The sequence below is a fragment of the Mesocricetus auratus genome, unplaced genomic scaffold (genome assembly GCF_017639785.1).
Source record: "Mesocricetus auratus isolate SY011 unplaced genomic scaffold, BCM_Maur_2.0 Super-Scaffold_15014, whole genome shotgun sequence".
NCBI lineage: Eukaryota > Metazoa > Chordata > Mammalia > Rodentia > Cricetidae > Mesocricetus > Mesocricetus auratus.
Window position 1 is genome coordinate 16,623,079 of NW_024429186.1, and position 14,142 is coordinate 16,637,220.

At 49.6% G+C, this 14,142-nt stretch overlaps 2 protein-coding genes across 5 annotated transcripts in view; one reads left to right on the forward strand and one right to left on the reverse strand.

The window, feature by feature from the left end:
- Window positions 1-8,567, forward strand: part of Lgmn (legumain) — a 35,445-nt gene extending 26,878 nt beyond the window's left edge. For all 3 annotated transcript variants that reach the window (XM_005068387.4, XM_013112230.3, XM_021226188.2), the window contains exons 9-14: window positions 2,497-2,615; window positions 2,706-2,795; window positions 4,257-4,457; window positions 6,826-6,996; window positions 7,773-7,840; window positions 8,110-8,567. In XM_005068387.4, coding sequence (XP_005068444.1) covers window positions 2,497-2,615; window positions 2,706-2,795; window positions 4,257-4,457; window positions 6,826-6,996; window positions 7,773-7,840; window positions 8,110-8,152 — 692 coding nt within the window. In that variant the 3' untranslated portion in view covers window positions 8,153-8,567. The remainder of the gene's footprint in view (window positions 1-2,496; window positions 2,616-2,705; window positions 2,796-4,256; window positions 4,458-6,825; window positions 6,997-7,772; window positions 7,841-8,109) is intronic.
- Window positions 8,568-11,399: 2,832 nt separating this feature from the next.
- The window catches only part of Rin3 (Ras and Rab interactor 3), a 114,388-nt gene continuing 111,645 nt past the window's right edge, over window positions 11,400-14,142 (reverse strand). For both annotated transcript variants that reach the window (XM_005068388.4, XM_040742607.1), the window contains one exon: window positions 11,400-12,497. In XM_005068388.4, the coding sequence (XP_005068445.1) occupies window positions 12,177-12,497 (321 nt within the window). In that variant the 3' untranslated portion in view covers window positions 11,400-12,176. The remainder of the gene's footprint in view (window positions 12,498-14,142) is intronic.

The window sequence follows — 14,142 nt, forward strand, 5'->3', positions numbered from 1 at the left end:
CAGGACAGCCTCCAAAGCCACAGAGAAACCCTGTCTCGAAAAACAAGCAAAAACAACAACAAAAAAAAACCCCCAAGTAGAGTTAAGAGTTTATGCAAGCTTTCCAGTGACTGCCCAGACTGGACCAAGTAGAGTTAAGAGTTTATGCAAGCTTTCCAGTGACTGCCCAGACTGGACCAAGTAGAGTTAAGAGTTTATGCAAGCTTTCCAGTGACTGCCCAGACTGGACCAAGTAGAGTTAAGAGTTTATGCAAGCTTTCCAGTGACTGCCCAGACTGGACCAGGTAGAGTTAAGAGTTTATGCAAGCTTTCCAGTGACTGCCCAGACTGGACCAAGTAGAGTTAAGAGTTTATGCAAGCTTTCCAGTGACTGTCCAGACTGGACCAGGTAGAGTTAAGAGTTTATGCAAGCTTTCCAGTGACTGCCCAGACTGGACCAGGTAGAGTTAAGAGTTTATGCAAGCTTTCCAGTGACTGCCCAGACTGGACCAAGTAGAGTTAAGAGTTTATGCAAGCTTTCCAGTGACTGTCCAGACTGGACCAGGTAGAGTTAAGAGTTTATGCAAGCTTTCCAGTGACTGCCCAGACTGGACCAGGTAGAGTTAAGAGTTTATGCAAGCTTTCCAGTGACTGCCCAGACTGGACCAAGTAGAGTTAAGAGTTTATGCAAGCTTTCCAGTGACTGTCCAGACTGGACCAGGTAGAGTTAAGAGTTTATGCAAGCTTTCCAGTGACTGCCCAGACTGGACCAGGTAGAGTTAAGAGTTTATGCAAGCTTTCCAGTGACTGCCCAGACTGGACCAGGTAGAGTTAAGAGTTTATGCAAGCTTTCCAGTGACTGCCCAGACTGGACCAGGTAGAGTTAAGAGTTTATGCAAGCTTTCCAGTGACTGCCCAGACTGGACCAGGTAGAGTTAAGAGTTTATGCAAGCTTTCCAGTGACTGCCCAGACTGGACCAGGTAGAGTTAAGAGTTTATGCAAGCTTTCCAGTGACTGCCCAGACTGGACCAGGTAGAGTTAAGAGTTTATGCAAGCTTTCCAGTGACTGCCCAGACTGGACCAGGTAGAGTTAAGAGTTTATGCAAGCTTTCCAGTGACTGCCCAGACTGGACCAGGTAGAGTTAAGAGTTTATGCAAGCTTTCCAGTGACTGCCCAGACTGGACCAGGTAGAGTTAAGAGTTTATGCAAGCTTTCCAGTGACTGCCCAGACTGGACCAGGTAGAGTTAAGAGTTTATGCAAGCTTTCCAGTGACTGCCCAGACTGGACCAGGTAGAGTTAAGAGTTTATGCAAGCTTTCCAGTGACTGCCCAGACTGGACCAAGTAGAGTTAAGAGTTTATGCAAGCTTTCCAGTGACTGCCCAGACTGGACCAGGTAGAGTTAAGAGTTTATGCAAGCTTTCCAGTGACTGCCCAGACTGGACCAGGTAGAGTTAAGAGTTTATGCAAGCTTTCCAGTGACTGCCCAGACTGGACCAGGTAGAGTTAAGAGTTTATGCAAGCTTTCCAGTGACTGCCCAGACTGGACCAGGTAGAGTTAAGAGTTTATGCAAGCTTTCCAGTGACTGCCCAGACTGACCAAGTAGAGTTAAGAGTTTATGCAAGCTTTCCAGTGACTGCCCAGACTGGACCAGGTAGAGTTAAGAGTTTATGCAAGCTTTCCAGTGACTGCCCAGACTGGACCAGGTAGAGTTAAGAGTTTATGCAAGCTTTCCAGTGACTGCCCAGACTGGACCAGGTAGAGTTAAGAGTTTATGCAAGCTTTCCAGTGACTGCCCAGACTGACCAGCTGTTCCTTGGTTATGGGTTGGCCACCCAGTCTCCCTGATCTCAGGCAGCTAGGTGACTTGGTCCCTGAATGTGGGGATAGTGACTGCCTGCATGGTAAGAGTCGCGTCTTAAACGCAGACACTATAAGGGTCTTGGCCAGCTGAGTGGTTTGTATGAGACAGAGTTCCTATAGTCCAGGCTGATCTCAGACTTGCTATATAACTGAGGGTGACTTTGAACTCCTGATGTTCCCTCTACCTCCCAAGTGCTGGGATTCCAGGCATGCACTGCCATCCTTGGCTTGTTTGTTTTGTTTAGTTCAACTGTTTTGCAGGGCCTCACACCTTCTCACAAGCACTCTGCTGTACCCCCCTCGGCCCCCTATTTCAGGGTTTTCTAAATAATTGTCAACCCTCCCTAGAAACCAAATTGCGCCCATTTTCTTCGAGTTTCCTAATTCATTAAAACCTGTCAGCCCTCTTCCCCGAAGTTATATTCTAAACATACAAGTACACAAGATTTTGCTCGGAGCTGCAACAAGAGTCCCTTACTTCTGTCTTCCCTCCATGTTTGAGAGGAGTTATTGTTCTGAATAGACAGGGCCATGCTCCACCAGTGTTGAGTATAGCTTTGAAGTTACCAGGGGAAAGGAGGGACCCCAGTTTGAAGGGTTGTCCAAGGCCAGGAGTAAAACACGCTTCAAAGATACCTTTAATCTGCCATAGTTTATGCAACTACTGCCGCCAACCCCAACGAGTCCTCTTACGCCTGCTACTATGATGAGGAGAGAAACACATACCTGGGTGACTGGTACAGTGTCAATTGGATGGAAGACTCCGACGTGGTAAGACCCTTGGTTGGGGCCGGCCAGCCCGCTGCGGCGTAGCCCTCAGGCTCGGGTCCTCAAAGGACTTGCGTGTTTTTCTACTTGCAGGAGGACCTGACCAAAGAGACGCTCCATAAGCAGTACCACCTGGTGAAGTCCCACACCAACACTAGCCACGTCATGCAGTATGGGAACAAAGTGAGTGGGGTCCCGCTTGCTGGTTTCCTAGTCCTGGAGCCCCCAGGCAATGCTCATTTAGAACTGTCTCCTGATAAAGAGACAGGGGATCTGGGTATGGGATGGTCTCAGAATGGCTCTGCCCAAGAGCCCCTCTGTCCCGGGGTCTCAGGATCAGGAACCAGACTTGCTAGGTTTGCACTTACAGGCCAGGGCGTATGGGCGAGCTCTTTGAACCTGTGTCCTTCCTCATTTGTCAGAATAGCCAGGTACACCAGACAAAGGTGTGTGTGGGAAGCAGTGAGCAAGGGCCTGTCACATGACAAGAGGCTGTGGAGACTGAAGGAGTATGTTCTGTTTCATGACCGCCCCACTGAGCCCACATTTTGCATGCTATTAGTGTTCCTCATTGGCTAGAAGTTAGAGACTGTTCACATATACCCCACTGCTAACTCTGTCCAGCAAGGACCAATGTGATCAGATAGCAGTACTCTGGGGCTTGCTTTCTGACTACAGAAGCCTTGAGCCTTGGGTGGAAAGGCTTTATCTAGGCTGAAAAAACAAAAACAAACCTAAAATGGAGCTTCCAGTATGCTATTCCGCAGGCCTAAGAGCTTGCCAACTGAGATCTGTCTTTGGGTGCAAGCTCTGGCATTCTAGAAGAAAATTCATAGCAGAAAGCCCAGCTCCTTTAACACACCCTGCAGAGTGTGGCCTGAGGGGCCGTGAGCCTGTCACTGGTGGGAATAGCCACAGCACACAAGAAGTGTGCCCAGGTTGCTTTGGCCTGGCCCGGCACTTGAGTGGTGTAGGCGACAACAGGACACGGTTGAAAGCCAGACAGGCGACTCTGGGATTGCCCTGCTGTGTGGCTTTGTCTTCAGCTTCCCATTCTCAGTCCAGGTGCTTACCTTGGCCCATTTCCAGTTGGTGAGGGTGTCTGTCTGTCTGTGTCTCTGTGAGTGAGAGTTCTTCTGGAACATGCTGTTTTTCCATTAATGTTGCTTGCTTTGAGAATGAGAAAACCTTAGTCATTTCTTTCCCTGGGGTCGGGTCTGTCTTGGCCTGTGTAAGTAGACCCAGACTGGCACTTTGTATGTATTTTGTTAGCACCTGGCCCATGGCCCTAGCTCTGCCGTTCTCATGGGATCCAGACTTCAGCTCCAGCCTGGACAAATACCTGGAACCTCCTTGCTGTTGGTCCCTGGGGCCAGGCAGTGGAGCAGGGGTGATGAGCATATCCAGGGTTGCCAAAGTTAAAACAAACCTTGCACAACCGTGGATCCGCAGCGTGCCTTGCATGTGAAGGAGCTCTTGCTGCAAAGCACACTGGGTGATTTTGAGTTTTGTCTGCTTGAGTTTTCAGGTGACTAGGGTCCTTGAGAGTTCTAAAGCTAGGAGGGAACTGTGACCTTCTCACAGGTATGCTTGGCGCACCTGCTTTCCTCACCAAACGGTTTGTTCTCTCTCTCACCCCTCCAGTCTATCTCTACCATGAAAGTGATGCAGTTTCAGGGAATGAAGCACAGAGCCAGCTCCCCCATCTCTCTGCCCCCAGTCACACACCTTGACCTCACCCCCAGTCCAGAGGTGCCCCTGACCATCCTGAAGAGGAAGCTGATGAGCACCAATGACCTGAAGCAGTCCCAGAATCTCGTCGGGCAGATCCAGCGACTTCTGGATGTAAGCAGGGGCCAAAGGGACTTTTCCTAGAGGCTGGGCCAGTCTAGACTGAAGGTGCGTGGGTGCGCGCGCCCGTGTGCGTGTGCGTGTGCGTGTGCGTGTGTGTGTGTGTGTGTGTGTCCCCTGCAGATCTTGGAGTGCTTCCTCTCTAGATAGAGAAGGGAGTATGGTCTCTTTGCTCTTGGAATGCAGAGCAACAGCAGAGCAGTAGCTGTCTTCATTCTTGACCTCTTAGCCGGAGGAAGGAAAGAATTGGAGGTCCGGCTCCTCAGAATCCTGCTAAGATGTCTGGCCTGTGGGTGATCCCCTCCAGACGGTTCTCTCTCGCTACTTTTAGTCACTTTCTTTTTAATCCCGTCTACAAAACCAGGTTGTCTCATGGTCACAGCCTGAAGCTCTTCCTGAAAACTGTTGTCTGTCCTTCACCACTGTTGCTGTGTGCAGTAGTTGATGGAATCAGCGGCAGGATCTTTTGATCATAGCTGTGTGCTCTCTCATTCATGCCTGTCTGTTAATGCTTCTCCCCAGTCAATGTGGCACATTGATGGAAAGATTTAAAAAAAAATCCCTTCTGATTAATTTTCTTTCAAGTGGACTCTCATGTATCCCAGGCTGGCCATCTCCAGCTTGCTACGTTGCAGAGGATAACCTTCCACTGTCTGAGTGTGGTGTGGTGTCCTGTCCCCCCTCCTCCCCATGTGACTCTTAGGTTTCATGCATGTGGGCAAGCATTCTACCAGCTGAGCCACGTCCCCAGCTTAGCTTTAGTTTTCGGAAACTTGTTCTCCTGAAAATGACAGTTTGAGTGGCCAGGATGTATTTTTAAATGGTGTCAAACACAGTGGAAATAACTGTCCTTCTCCTTTCTAATCTTTGGCCTCTTAATACCTTTTATTTATTGATCCTAGGGAGGTTTGGTTTGTCCATGGTGGTTATTATGTCTCTTGTTACTGCATTAAGAGTTAAAGTGATTCAGGCAATGTGTCAAATGCCTTAAATCCTAGCACTTGGGAGGTCAGGAGTTCTCAGCTACATACTGAGTTAGAGGTTAGAGGTCAACCTGGGTTACACGAGACCCCGTCTCAAAACAAATGCTTTGTCTCTATCCTTCAGGTAGTCACAGAAACTAAACCAGAGTTTCCTTGAGCAATTGTATACGTTTTCTCTCTCTCTCTCTCTCTCTCTCTCTCTCTCTCTCTCTCTCTCTCTCTCTCTCTGTCTCTCCCCCCTCTCTCTCTCTTTCTGGCTTTTCCAACACAAGGTTTCTCTGTGTTGCTTTGGAGGTTGTCCTGGAACTTACTCTGTAGACCATACTGGCCTCAAACTCAGAGATCTGCCTGCCTCCCAAGTGCTGGGATTAAAGGCATGTGCTACCACCCAGCTTATTTTTTAAGCCTATAACTCTTACTGGATTCAACAGTTTCCTGGTAACTGTTGCATTGTTACATTTTTATGTAAAATAAAGTATTTTAAAAAAAAATCAAGATTAGGGGACTAGAGAGATGGCTCTGTGGTTAAGAGCACTGACTGCTCTTCCAGAGGTCCTGGTGCCCTCTGCTGTCATACAGACAGAAGACTGTATACATAATAACTAAATAAAATCTTTAAAAAACAAAAGTCAAGATTAAAAAAAACCAACTTATTCAGAAAACAACTATAAGAAACTCCCTTTGTGCCCCTGTATACTTTCTGAAAAATGTTTTCAAAACCAAAAGCATTTTGTGTGTGTGTGCAGGATAGCATCGCTTCACACATACTTACAAACTTCTCCATGCCCGGCGTGAGAGAAGACAGCTGGAAACTGTGCTGATGTTTACTCTGTGGTTCTGAGGTTTTGGCTGAAGCATAGGGAAGCCTTGACAGGGCCCACAGAGCTCTAGGGACCCTGTATTCGGGACCACACGTGGGTCCAGCACACAGTGGGTGGTGTGAAGAATGAGACCAACACTGTGTGTGTCCAGAGACTCAGGGTCAGCAGTGCTGTTTTATCCTCTGGGAGGAACATGGGGCCTCTGCTTTCTATTCAGCCGACCAGCCTTGGTTTCCTGAGCAGGCGAAGCTGCCGCTGGAGCACACAGTGTCAAACGAGGAGGCTAGTGGGGTGCTTCTGAGACACAGGTTGCTCCCTCTGGGTGTCAGGCATCAGCTCTTCCATGGTGGTAGGAGGTCAAGAAGGCCAGACCTCTCCAGTGTCACAGAAACCAAGCACATACCTTCCATCTCTCTCGAGTGTACTTCTCGGCCCGTTTTAATCCACCCTGGGTCGAAGGCTGTGTCAAGGGAGTTCTTTGCATGTGTTTCTTACCATAGGGCCCAGAGAGAGTCCATTAAGCCAGAACTGTTTCGAAACGCTTTCTTTTCTTCCTAGGCCAGGCACGTCATTGAGAAGTCTGTGCACAAGATCGTCTCCCTGCTGGCAGGGTTTGGGGAAAACGCCGAGAGCCTTCTGTCGGAGAGAGCCACGCTCATGGCACATGACTGCTACCAGGAGGCTGTGACCCACTTCCGCACACACTGCTTTAACTGGCACTCCCCCACGGTGAGTCCAGCCAGGGTCCTCAGGCCTCCCTACAGCTGAGATCTGAAAGCTAAGCTCAGGCGCATTGGCTTGTAGGTGGTTCTGTCTGGGCCTAGGAACACAGACGCCCAGTTTGAGGTTCTGTGTCTTAGTCCCAGAGAGTCTACCAGAGTCCTAGGTGGCAACTCCCATTACTGTTGGCTTGGAAGGGTGCTCACTTCCCTTGGTGGTGCGGCCCCACACCTCAGCTGACCCTCCCATCTCCCACACACTGGCTTCTTCCTCCTGATCATTCCCCAAGCACACCCTGGTCCATGGAGAGGCGAGAATGCTGCTTCTGCCAATTGCAGGGCGTCAGTCAGCTAGTTGTCCCCTAAAAAGTCCTGTGGTGACAGTGGAATGCTTGGATCCCGCTGGAGAAACGTGGGCAAACTGGCCTGTAGACCAAGCCTTGGCAGAGCCCGCTTTTGCACCTTTGTCATCCTGTTTGGTGTCGGTATGCCATGCCTCTCTCTGGGGTCCCACAATCAAAGGCAAGGTCCCCCACCATCCGGCCATGGCCAATGAGTCCTACCCTTTGACTCGACAGCGCTTTAGCAGATTCACCAGCCCCCTGAGATGTGTGGATCCCTCCCGGGGGAGTCTGTAAATACCCATAGATTGACAAAAGGGACCACCCATGGCCTAAACAGACTAGAAGCCCTGGCTGAAGTGAAGGGCTTTGTGTCTGAACGCCGAAGGGAGGCAAGCTGACTGCGTGGTGAGACGCTCATGTGTGGCTCTCTGTTCTCTTACAGTACGAGTATGCCTTGAGGCATTTGTATGTGCTGGCCAACCTCTGTGAGAAGCCGTACCCGATCGACAGGTAAACAGCACTTGGCCCTAGGAAGATGGTATCTTTCTGAACGGATCTGGGGGCACACCACTGGCCTGGGAAGACTTGGCCTAAGTAGACAGCGGTTCCATGGCCCAGTTTTGTTCTGGGGCCATTTGTTAGTGGAATCAGAGGGGCCAGGGTCCCAGTGGTAATGACCAGGGACTTCGTCCTAAATGACTCCTGCCCACAATTGGATTATGTCTTGCATTCTTCAGGGTTAGCCTAAATCACCAAATCCATCTTCCTGTCTCTTGCAGGATAAAGATGGCCATGGACAAGGTGTGCCTCAGTCACTACTAAACAGCTGCCTTCCCCGTGCTTCCGGAAGAGTGAACACTGTCCATTGGAATGTGTGCCAACCCGAGACGGAAAGGGTGGAGCCAGAGGCGGTGCCTAAGCCCTGCTCCCCAGGAATGCTGTCAGCCCCTCCTGGGGCTTGCTTCCTGAAGATACTGACCCACTAAGAAGCCGGTTCGGGTGGTAAAGCTCTCTGGAGAGGGAACTTTTGCTTCTTAGGAGTTGTTTCGTTTTGTATTTTTGTCCATTGCTTTCAAGAGCAAATTCACTGTGACTTCTGTAGCCATCCAAGGAATCTTGAGAAATCTGAAGCTGAAACTGATTTCCATCTTCACAGTGATGTTACTGAAGAGGGCTGCAAGCCTCCAAGGGAGAATTATTTTTAGAAAATATAATTTTTGATTGCTTTTGTATTTTATTCTGTGGTAATGGATGTCTTTGAAAAAAAAGTGAAGTGGCCTCTGGCTTCATGATCTGTTTCACCCTCATGGGGGCTCTGTTCTCCACTGCTCCACACTCTGTAAACTTGTAGCCCTGCAGCTCCCCATGCTGTTTCTCTTGTTCTGGAATGTTCTTCCTTCAACTTCTGGGGCCTTTTGTCCTTAAGTTTGCTTCTGCCTCTCCATCTCCCTGCCTGTTATGGTTTGAATGGGGAATGTTCCCAACAGGCTTCAGTGCTGTGTGTTTGGTCCCTCAGTAGCCGCTCATTTTGGGAAGTTCTGGAAGCTTCAGAAAGTGGGCCTAGCTAGGGGAAGTAGGGTGCTGGTGATGTACTTACTGTGGAGGATATTTTCCCTTCGCATGGTTTCTGCCTCTCCAAACCCTCTGAGACTGTGAAGCAAAGTGTTAGTAAGTCCTCCCCCCCCCCTTTTTTTCAGTATGATGAAACAGCCTGACTAAAGCTGCTGTTCTCAGGCCCTCATGGTCAGGTGCAAGGCAGGGAGGGGACACGCCCCAGAGCTGAGGCCACCCAAGCTCTGTTTTTCTGGCACAGCACACTCAAGGTCTAGTGATGGGTTTGTTAGAGACGTGAAGTCAGTGCCGCTATATCCACAGGGGAATACTGTACTGCGGTAAAAAGGAATGAAGTGTCTATACAGGGTACAACATTAAAGCCAGTTAAATGAAGCCAGTTGCTAAGAACTGTATCACATGTGAAATATGTAGAATAGGCAAATCCACACAGATGCTTATCGGTGCTAGGGACTAAGGAGGGGATCAACGGGAGTGACTGCTGATAGGTACAAGCCTGCTTCCTCAGCCCCCTCACACGGGGTCTCACTGTGTTGCAAGGCAGGCCCAGAACTCAGGAGTCCTGTCTCAGCCCCCCATAGCCAGGACACAGGTGTGCTCCTTCATGTCTGGTTCACAGCTCCCTTCAGAGGTGAGGGCTAGGAAGCGACTGTTGTGATGGCTCAGCAATGCAAGGACATTGAAGCCTCAGACACCGTGGGTTTGGATTGTGTGGGTATGAGTAAGGCTGCTTTTGGAGATTTGCTTGGAAAACACAGATGACCTATATGAACTAGAAATAAAGAAAAACTAAAGGTATGCCATGAATGTATAAAATATGTAGGTAAGTCTATTTTATCACTACGATAAGTTATACAGGCCTATAATGACAAGGTAAAGTTTATGTACCCCTCACACCTGGCACCACCAACAATAAAGGGGCATGTAAACAAAGTAAGATGGTGTTACATCCTAGCTGCAATAACAGCCATCTCTTGCCGTCAGCTTAAACTCAGGGCCTTGGGACAAGGACATGGGACTTACCTTTCTCTTCAGTTGACTTCGTGTCCTAGTGAAGAGTGATCTCATGCACACCTCACTCCTTTCACCAAATATAAGACACAAAACATAACATCCTAGGCTATGGGGCTGGAAAAATGGCTCAGTGGTTAAGAGCACTGGCTGTTCTAGAGGTCCCAGGTTCAATTCCCAGCACCCACATGGTGGCCCACAACTGTGTGTAACTCTAGTTCCAGGGAACCCAGAGCTCTTGTCTGGCCTCCACAGGCACCAGGCACACAGGTGTCATAGAAATGGACATCCAGGCAAAAACAGTCATATACACAAAATAACATTAACAAAACCCTAAACCTAGGCTATGGACTATCATGTTAGTGATAAGGCCAAGAGTGGGCTGTTACTAGTTATATTTTCAGTGTGTTATGTTATATACTGTGGGACTGGAGTGATGACTCAGTAGTCAAGAGCTCAAATTGCATTTGCAGAGGACCTCAATTGGGTTCCCAACGTGTATGATCACTCACAACCACATGTAGCTCTGCCTCCAGGTGCTTCTGACACCCCCTTCTGGCCTCCTTAGGCACTGTACACACCCGTACATAACTTACCCGTTAAATACATGCCGCATATTAAAAGTAAAATGTCATGGAGTTCTATGCAGATTTTCAACTGCTCAGGTGGTCACGTTATTAAGTTGGCATGTGAATTAAGTCTTGATAAAGTAAAAGCCAGGTATGGGTGGTGCGTATCGGTAGTCCTGGCCACTGGAGAAGCTGAGGCAGGAGGATTGCTGAGTCTAGAAGTTCAAAGCCAGCTGGGGTAGCATATCAAGACCATGTCTCAAAAAAAAAAAGTGGTAAAAAAGGTCGTATAGCTCGGTGGGTATTAAGATGGGTAGGGAGAGGCTGGAAAGATGGCACAGAGGTTAAGAGCCCACATGGCAGCTCACACTGTCACTCCGGTTCCAGGGGATCCAGCACCCTCACGCAGACATGCAGACAAAACACCAGTGCACATTAAAGTAAAAGTAGATCATTAAGAATATATAGATAAAATTAAAAATAAAGATGGGTAGGGAGACAGCAAAGGGCTGAGGATGCAGTCACCTAGGCAACCCTGGGTTCCCGCACCATATGAACTGGCCATGATGGTGTCCTAGAAGGCTCCAGATACTCAAGGCCATCCTTGGCTACATAATGAGTTTGAGGACTTAAAAGGCATTAATTAAACCTGATAGTTCTGACCAGCTAGCTGTCTATATATCTTGTTTATCAGTGCATGACTGATACTAGGAGTCAAGGAAGGCTTCCTGGAGATGGGCTTTGAAGGATGCATAGAAAAGCTGAGGGCGAAAGGATTGGAACTCCTGAGAGTAACAGCAGAGGGTAGAAGGATGGTTCTAGAAATCATCTACAGCCTGGGGAGATGTAAACCAGGGATGGTGGAGATTCACCAGATCCCTGGACTGGTGAGCAGAACTGTGACCCCTTCAGAGGACTTAGCATTTGCAAAGGGCTTTTATTAACCCCCCACAGTGCGTCTTGTCAACACCCATGACCTGTGGTGTTTCCATCAGGGGACAGGTCCTTCAGTGACGCCCCCACTCCCCAGTCTCATGGCATTGGCCGAACTTGTCCATGTTTCCCTGGAGCTGGCGTGGCTGTGTCCGGTGGGACTCAGGAGCCCTGGCAGACTGGGAAGTCTTGTAGCTGAAGGCAGGTTCTGAGGCAGGGGTCGGGTGTAGGGCTCTCTTCAACACACTCGCGGAGAAACTCCTGAGATCTTGGGTTGGTGTGGAACATCTCGGCTCCATCCTGAGGCTCAGGGAGCAAGCAGCTGGGGCCAGGAACCCCCTGGTTAGCCAGTCCTGGAGAAAGTGAGCTCTTCTCTAGGACTAAAGATGGAGGGGGTACATGACCTGTGGAAGGCGGAGGGAATGGCCCAAAGGGCTGGGTGTGAGCAGGGTCAGGCTTGTTTGCTGCAGGTTACACAGCCTCTTTTTCCTGAGGCTTGTTTATTTTCCCCCCATTTTTCCCCCTTACTGTCCAATGAAGAACATAGTGCCTCAGGCTATGCCCCATTGGTTGAGGCATGCTCAGTGGTGACACACCCGTGTGACTAACGCAGGCACTTGTGCTGGAGTATGTGTGGTCAGACACTCGGATGAATAAATGGGCATGGCTGACTAAGTTTGGGAGTGGCCGCTGAGAGCCTCGGTCCCTCTTCCCTCCTAGTCTCAGGAGGTCCTGCCACCACAGGTCAGCAGCGGGTCATGTCATAGGAAGTTGGGCTCCCGCACCACTAGATAGGGCTGGTTTGAGCCATCCTTGCCACTGTCCAGGGGTCGGTACACAAAGTGGAAGTCTCGTTTAGGCTCGCTCCGGAGCAGATAGCCCTTGATGCGGTGCGGCAGTGCCTCGTCGGCCAGCTGGAAGCAGCGCCCGTCCACCAGCACGAAGAGCCGGTAGCCTTGGGGCTGTACCACATCAAACTTCTCGGCGCACTGCGCACATAGCGCCTGCGCTTCCGTGTCTGCCCGTGATGCCAGTGTCCGTGACTGCTGCTCGGGTTCCAGGTACGACACACAAATGAAGTCCTGCAGGCAATATGGAGGAGGCTTGAGGTCACCAGGCTTAGCCAATTGTATCCTGGGTCACCCTCATCCCAACATCAGGACAAGGGCCAGCAGAAAGGAGCATGACACTGGACCTGTTTTTGCCTTCTCTGGACAGAGGGGGGGGGTCTCAAACAGTTGTGGAGCTGAGCGTAGGGGCATCTGTGCCTCCTTCTTAATCTGCCATTGAGCCGGGTGGGTAACTTCCTTTTTGGGTCCCCTATCCCCCCAACCCATTACCCTGTGTGACTCAGTCATGTTTCAAATATGAATTTAGGGGCTGGAGAGATGGCTCAATGGTTAAGAGCACTGGCTGCTCTTGCAGAGGTCCCAAGTTCAATTCCCAGCAACCACATGGTAGCTCACAACCATTCATAAATTGATCTGGTGTCCTCTTCTGCCCTTGAGGCAGAACACTATATACATAATAAATCTTAAAAAAACAATCAAATATGAATTTAGTTAGTGCGTGTATGCATGATGTATGTGTGTGTCCTAAATGCCTGTGTGGAGAGCCCAGGGCAACTTTGCGGAACTGGTTCCTTCCACTTTTACTTCCCGGGATTGAATTCACATAGTTAAGTTGTTCCGGTAAACACCTTTACCAGCTAAGCCAGCATTTCCTGGCTGATTCAGTCATTTTGGAGTCGTGGCAGTGAGGGAGATACCTCCTCCCACCTCCTATGGCTGCAGACTCTCCATCATCCTTCCCTTGTCACTCATGGTTCAACCATTCATTCCATACTTGCCTACTGGGTCCGTCCTGCTGGTCAGGTGCAATGTTGGAAGGCGGTATAAGGTTGCAGGTGCAAACTGAACTAACACCCCGCCGTTCAGGCAAGTGAAACAGTTTGGCCTCTTAGAGCAAGGGTTGCCCCTGTGTTTCAGAGACAGAGCACGGTGAGGCTCAGGGGATGTTGGGGGTGGGGAGCTGAGAAAGGAGTGAATTTAGGATGAGTGGAGATGGGCATGCGAGGTGATGCCCGTGGTACTGGGGAATGAGTGAACCCCTGCATGAAGTATGGGTCCATGAGCTTCCTGCCCTTCCTGACTTTGAAGATGGTTCCATTTGCTGTGTGACCTCGACTTCTGCTTCAGCTGTAGACTGAGGGCAGCTCCAACTTCCATGTAGCAAGACCCACACACTGCCCTCAAGTCAGTGTGAAACAATGTGTGTGGGGCTGTCCTACTGTGGATGGAGTGGCAACATCAGTGGATAGCCACAACCATGAAAATTCTAATGACCATGTCAGAGGGTAGTGTGCACTTAAAGGGTGCCAGGGTCTGGGCATCATGTAGTCTTGTTTCTTCCAGAAGGGAAAAGAGGGACACAGGTGCTATGGGGGTGTGAGTGGGGGGTTAGCACTGGCTCATATCAACATACACCAACTTGGGACAGTCTATGGCAGGCATCTCCTTCTAACCCTGACTCCAGCAATGCAAGCTGAAATTGACCTTGCTGGGAGTATTTACACCACGAGAAGTGGCAGACGCTGAGGTCAGAACTTTCCCTCTCCATTGGTTCTAAGATGCTGTTGATTTGAGAAGGGAGTACAGATGCTGGTTTGGCCACTTAGAATGTGGACAGGGTGTCAGAACTCATTCAGTTCAGTTGGCCAATGTGAAT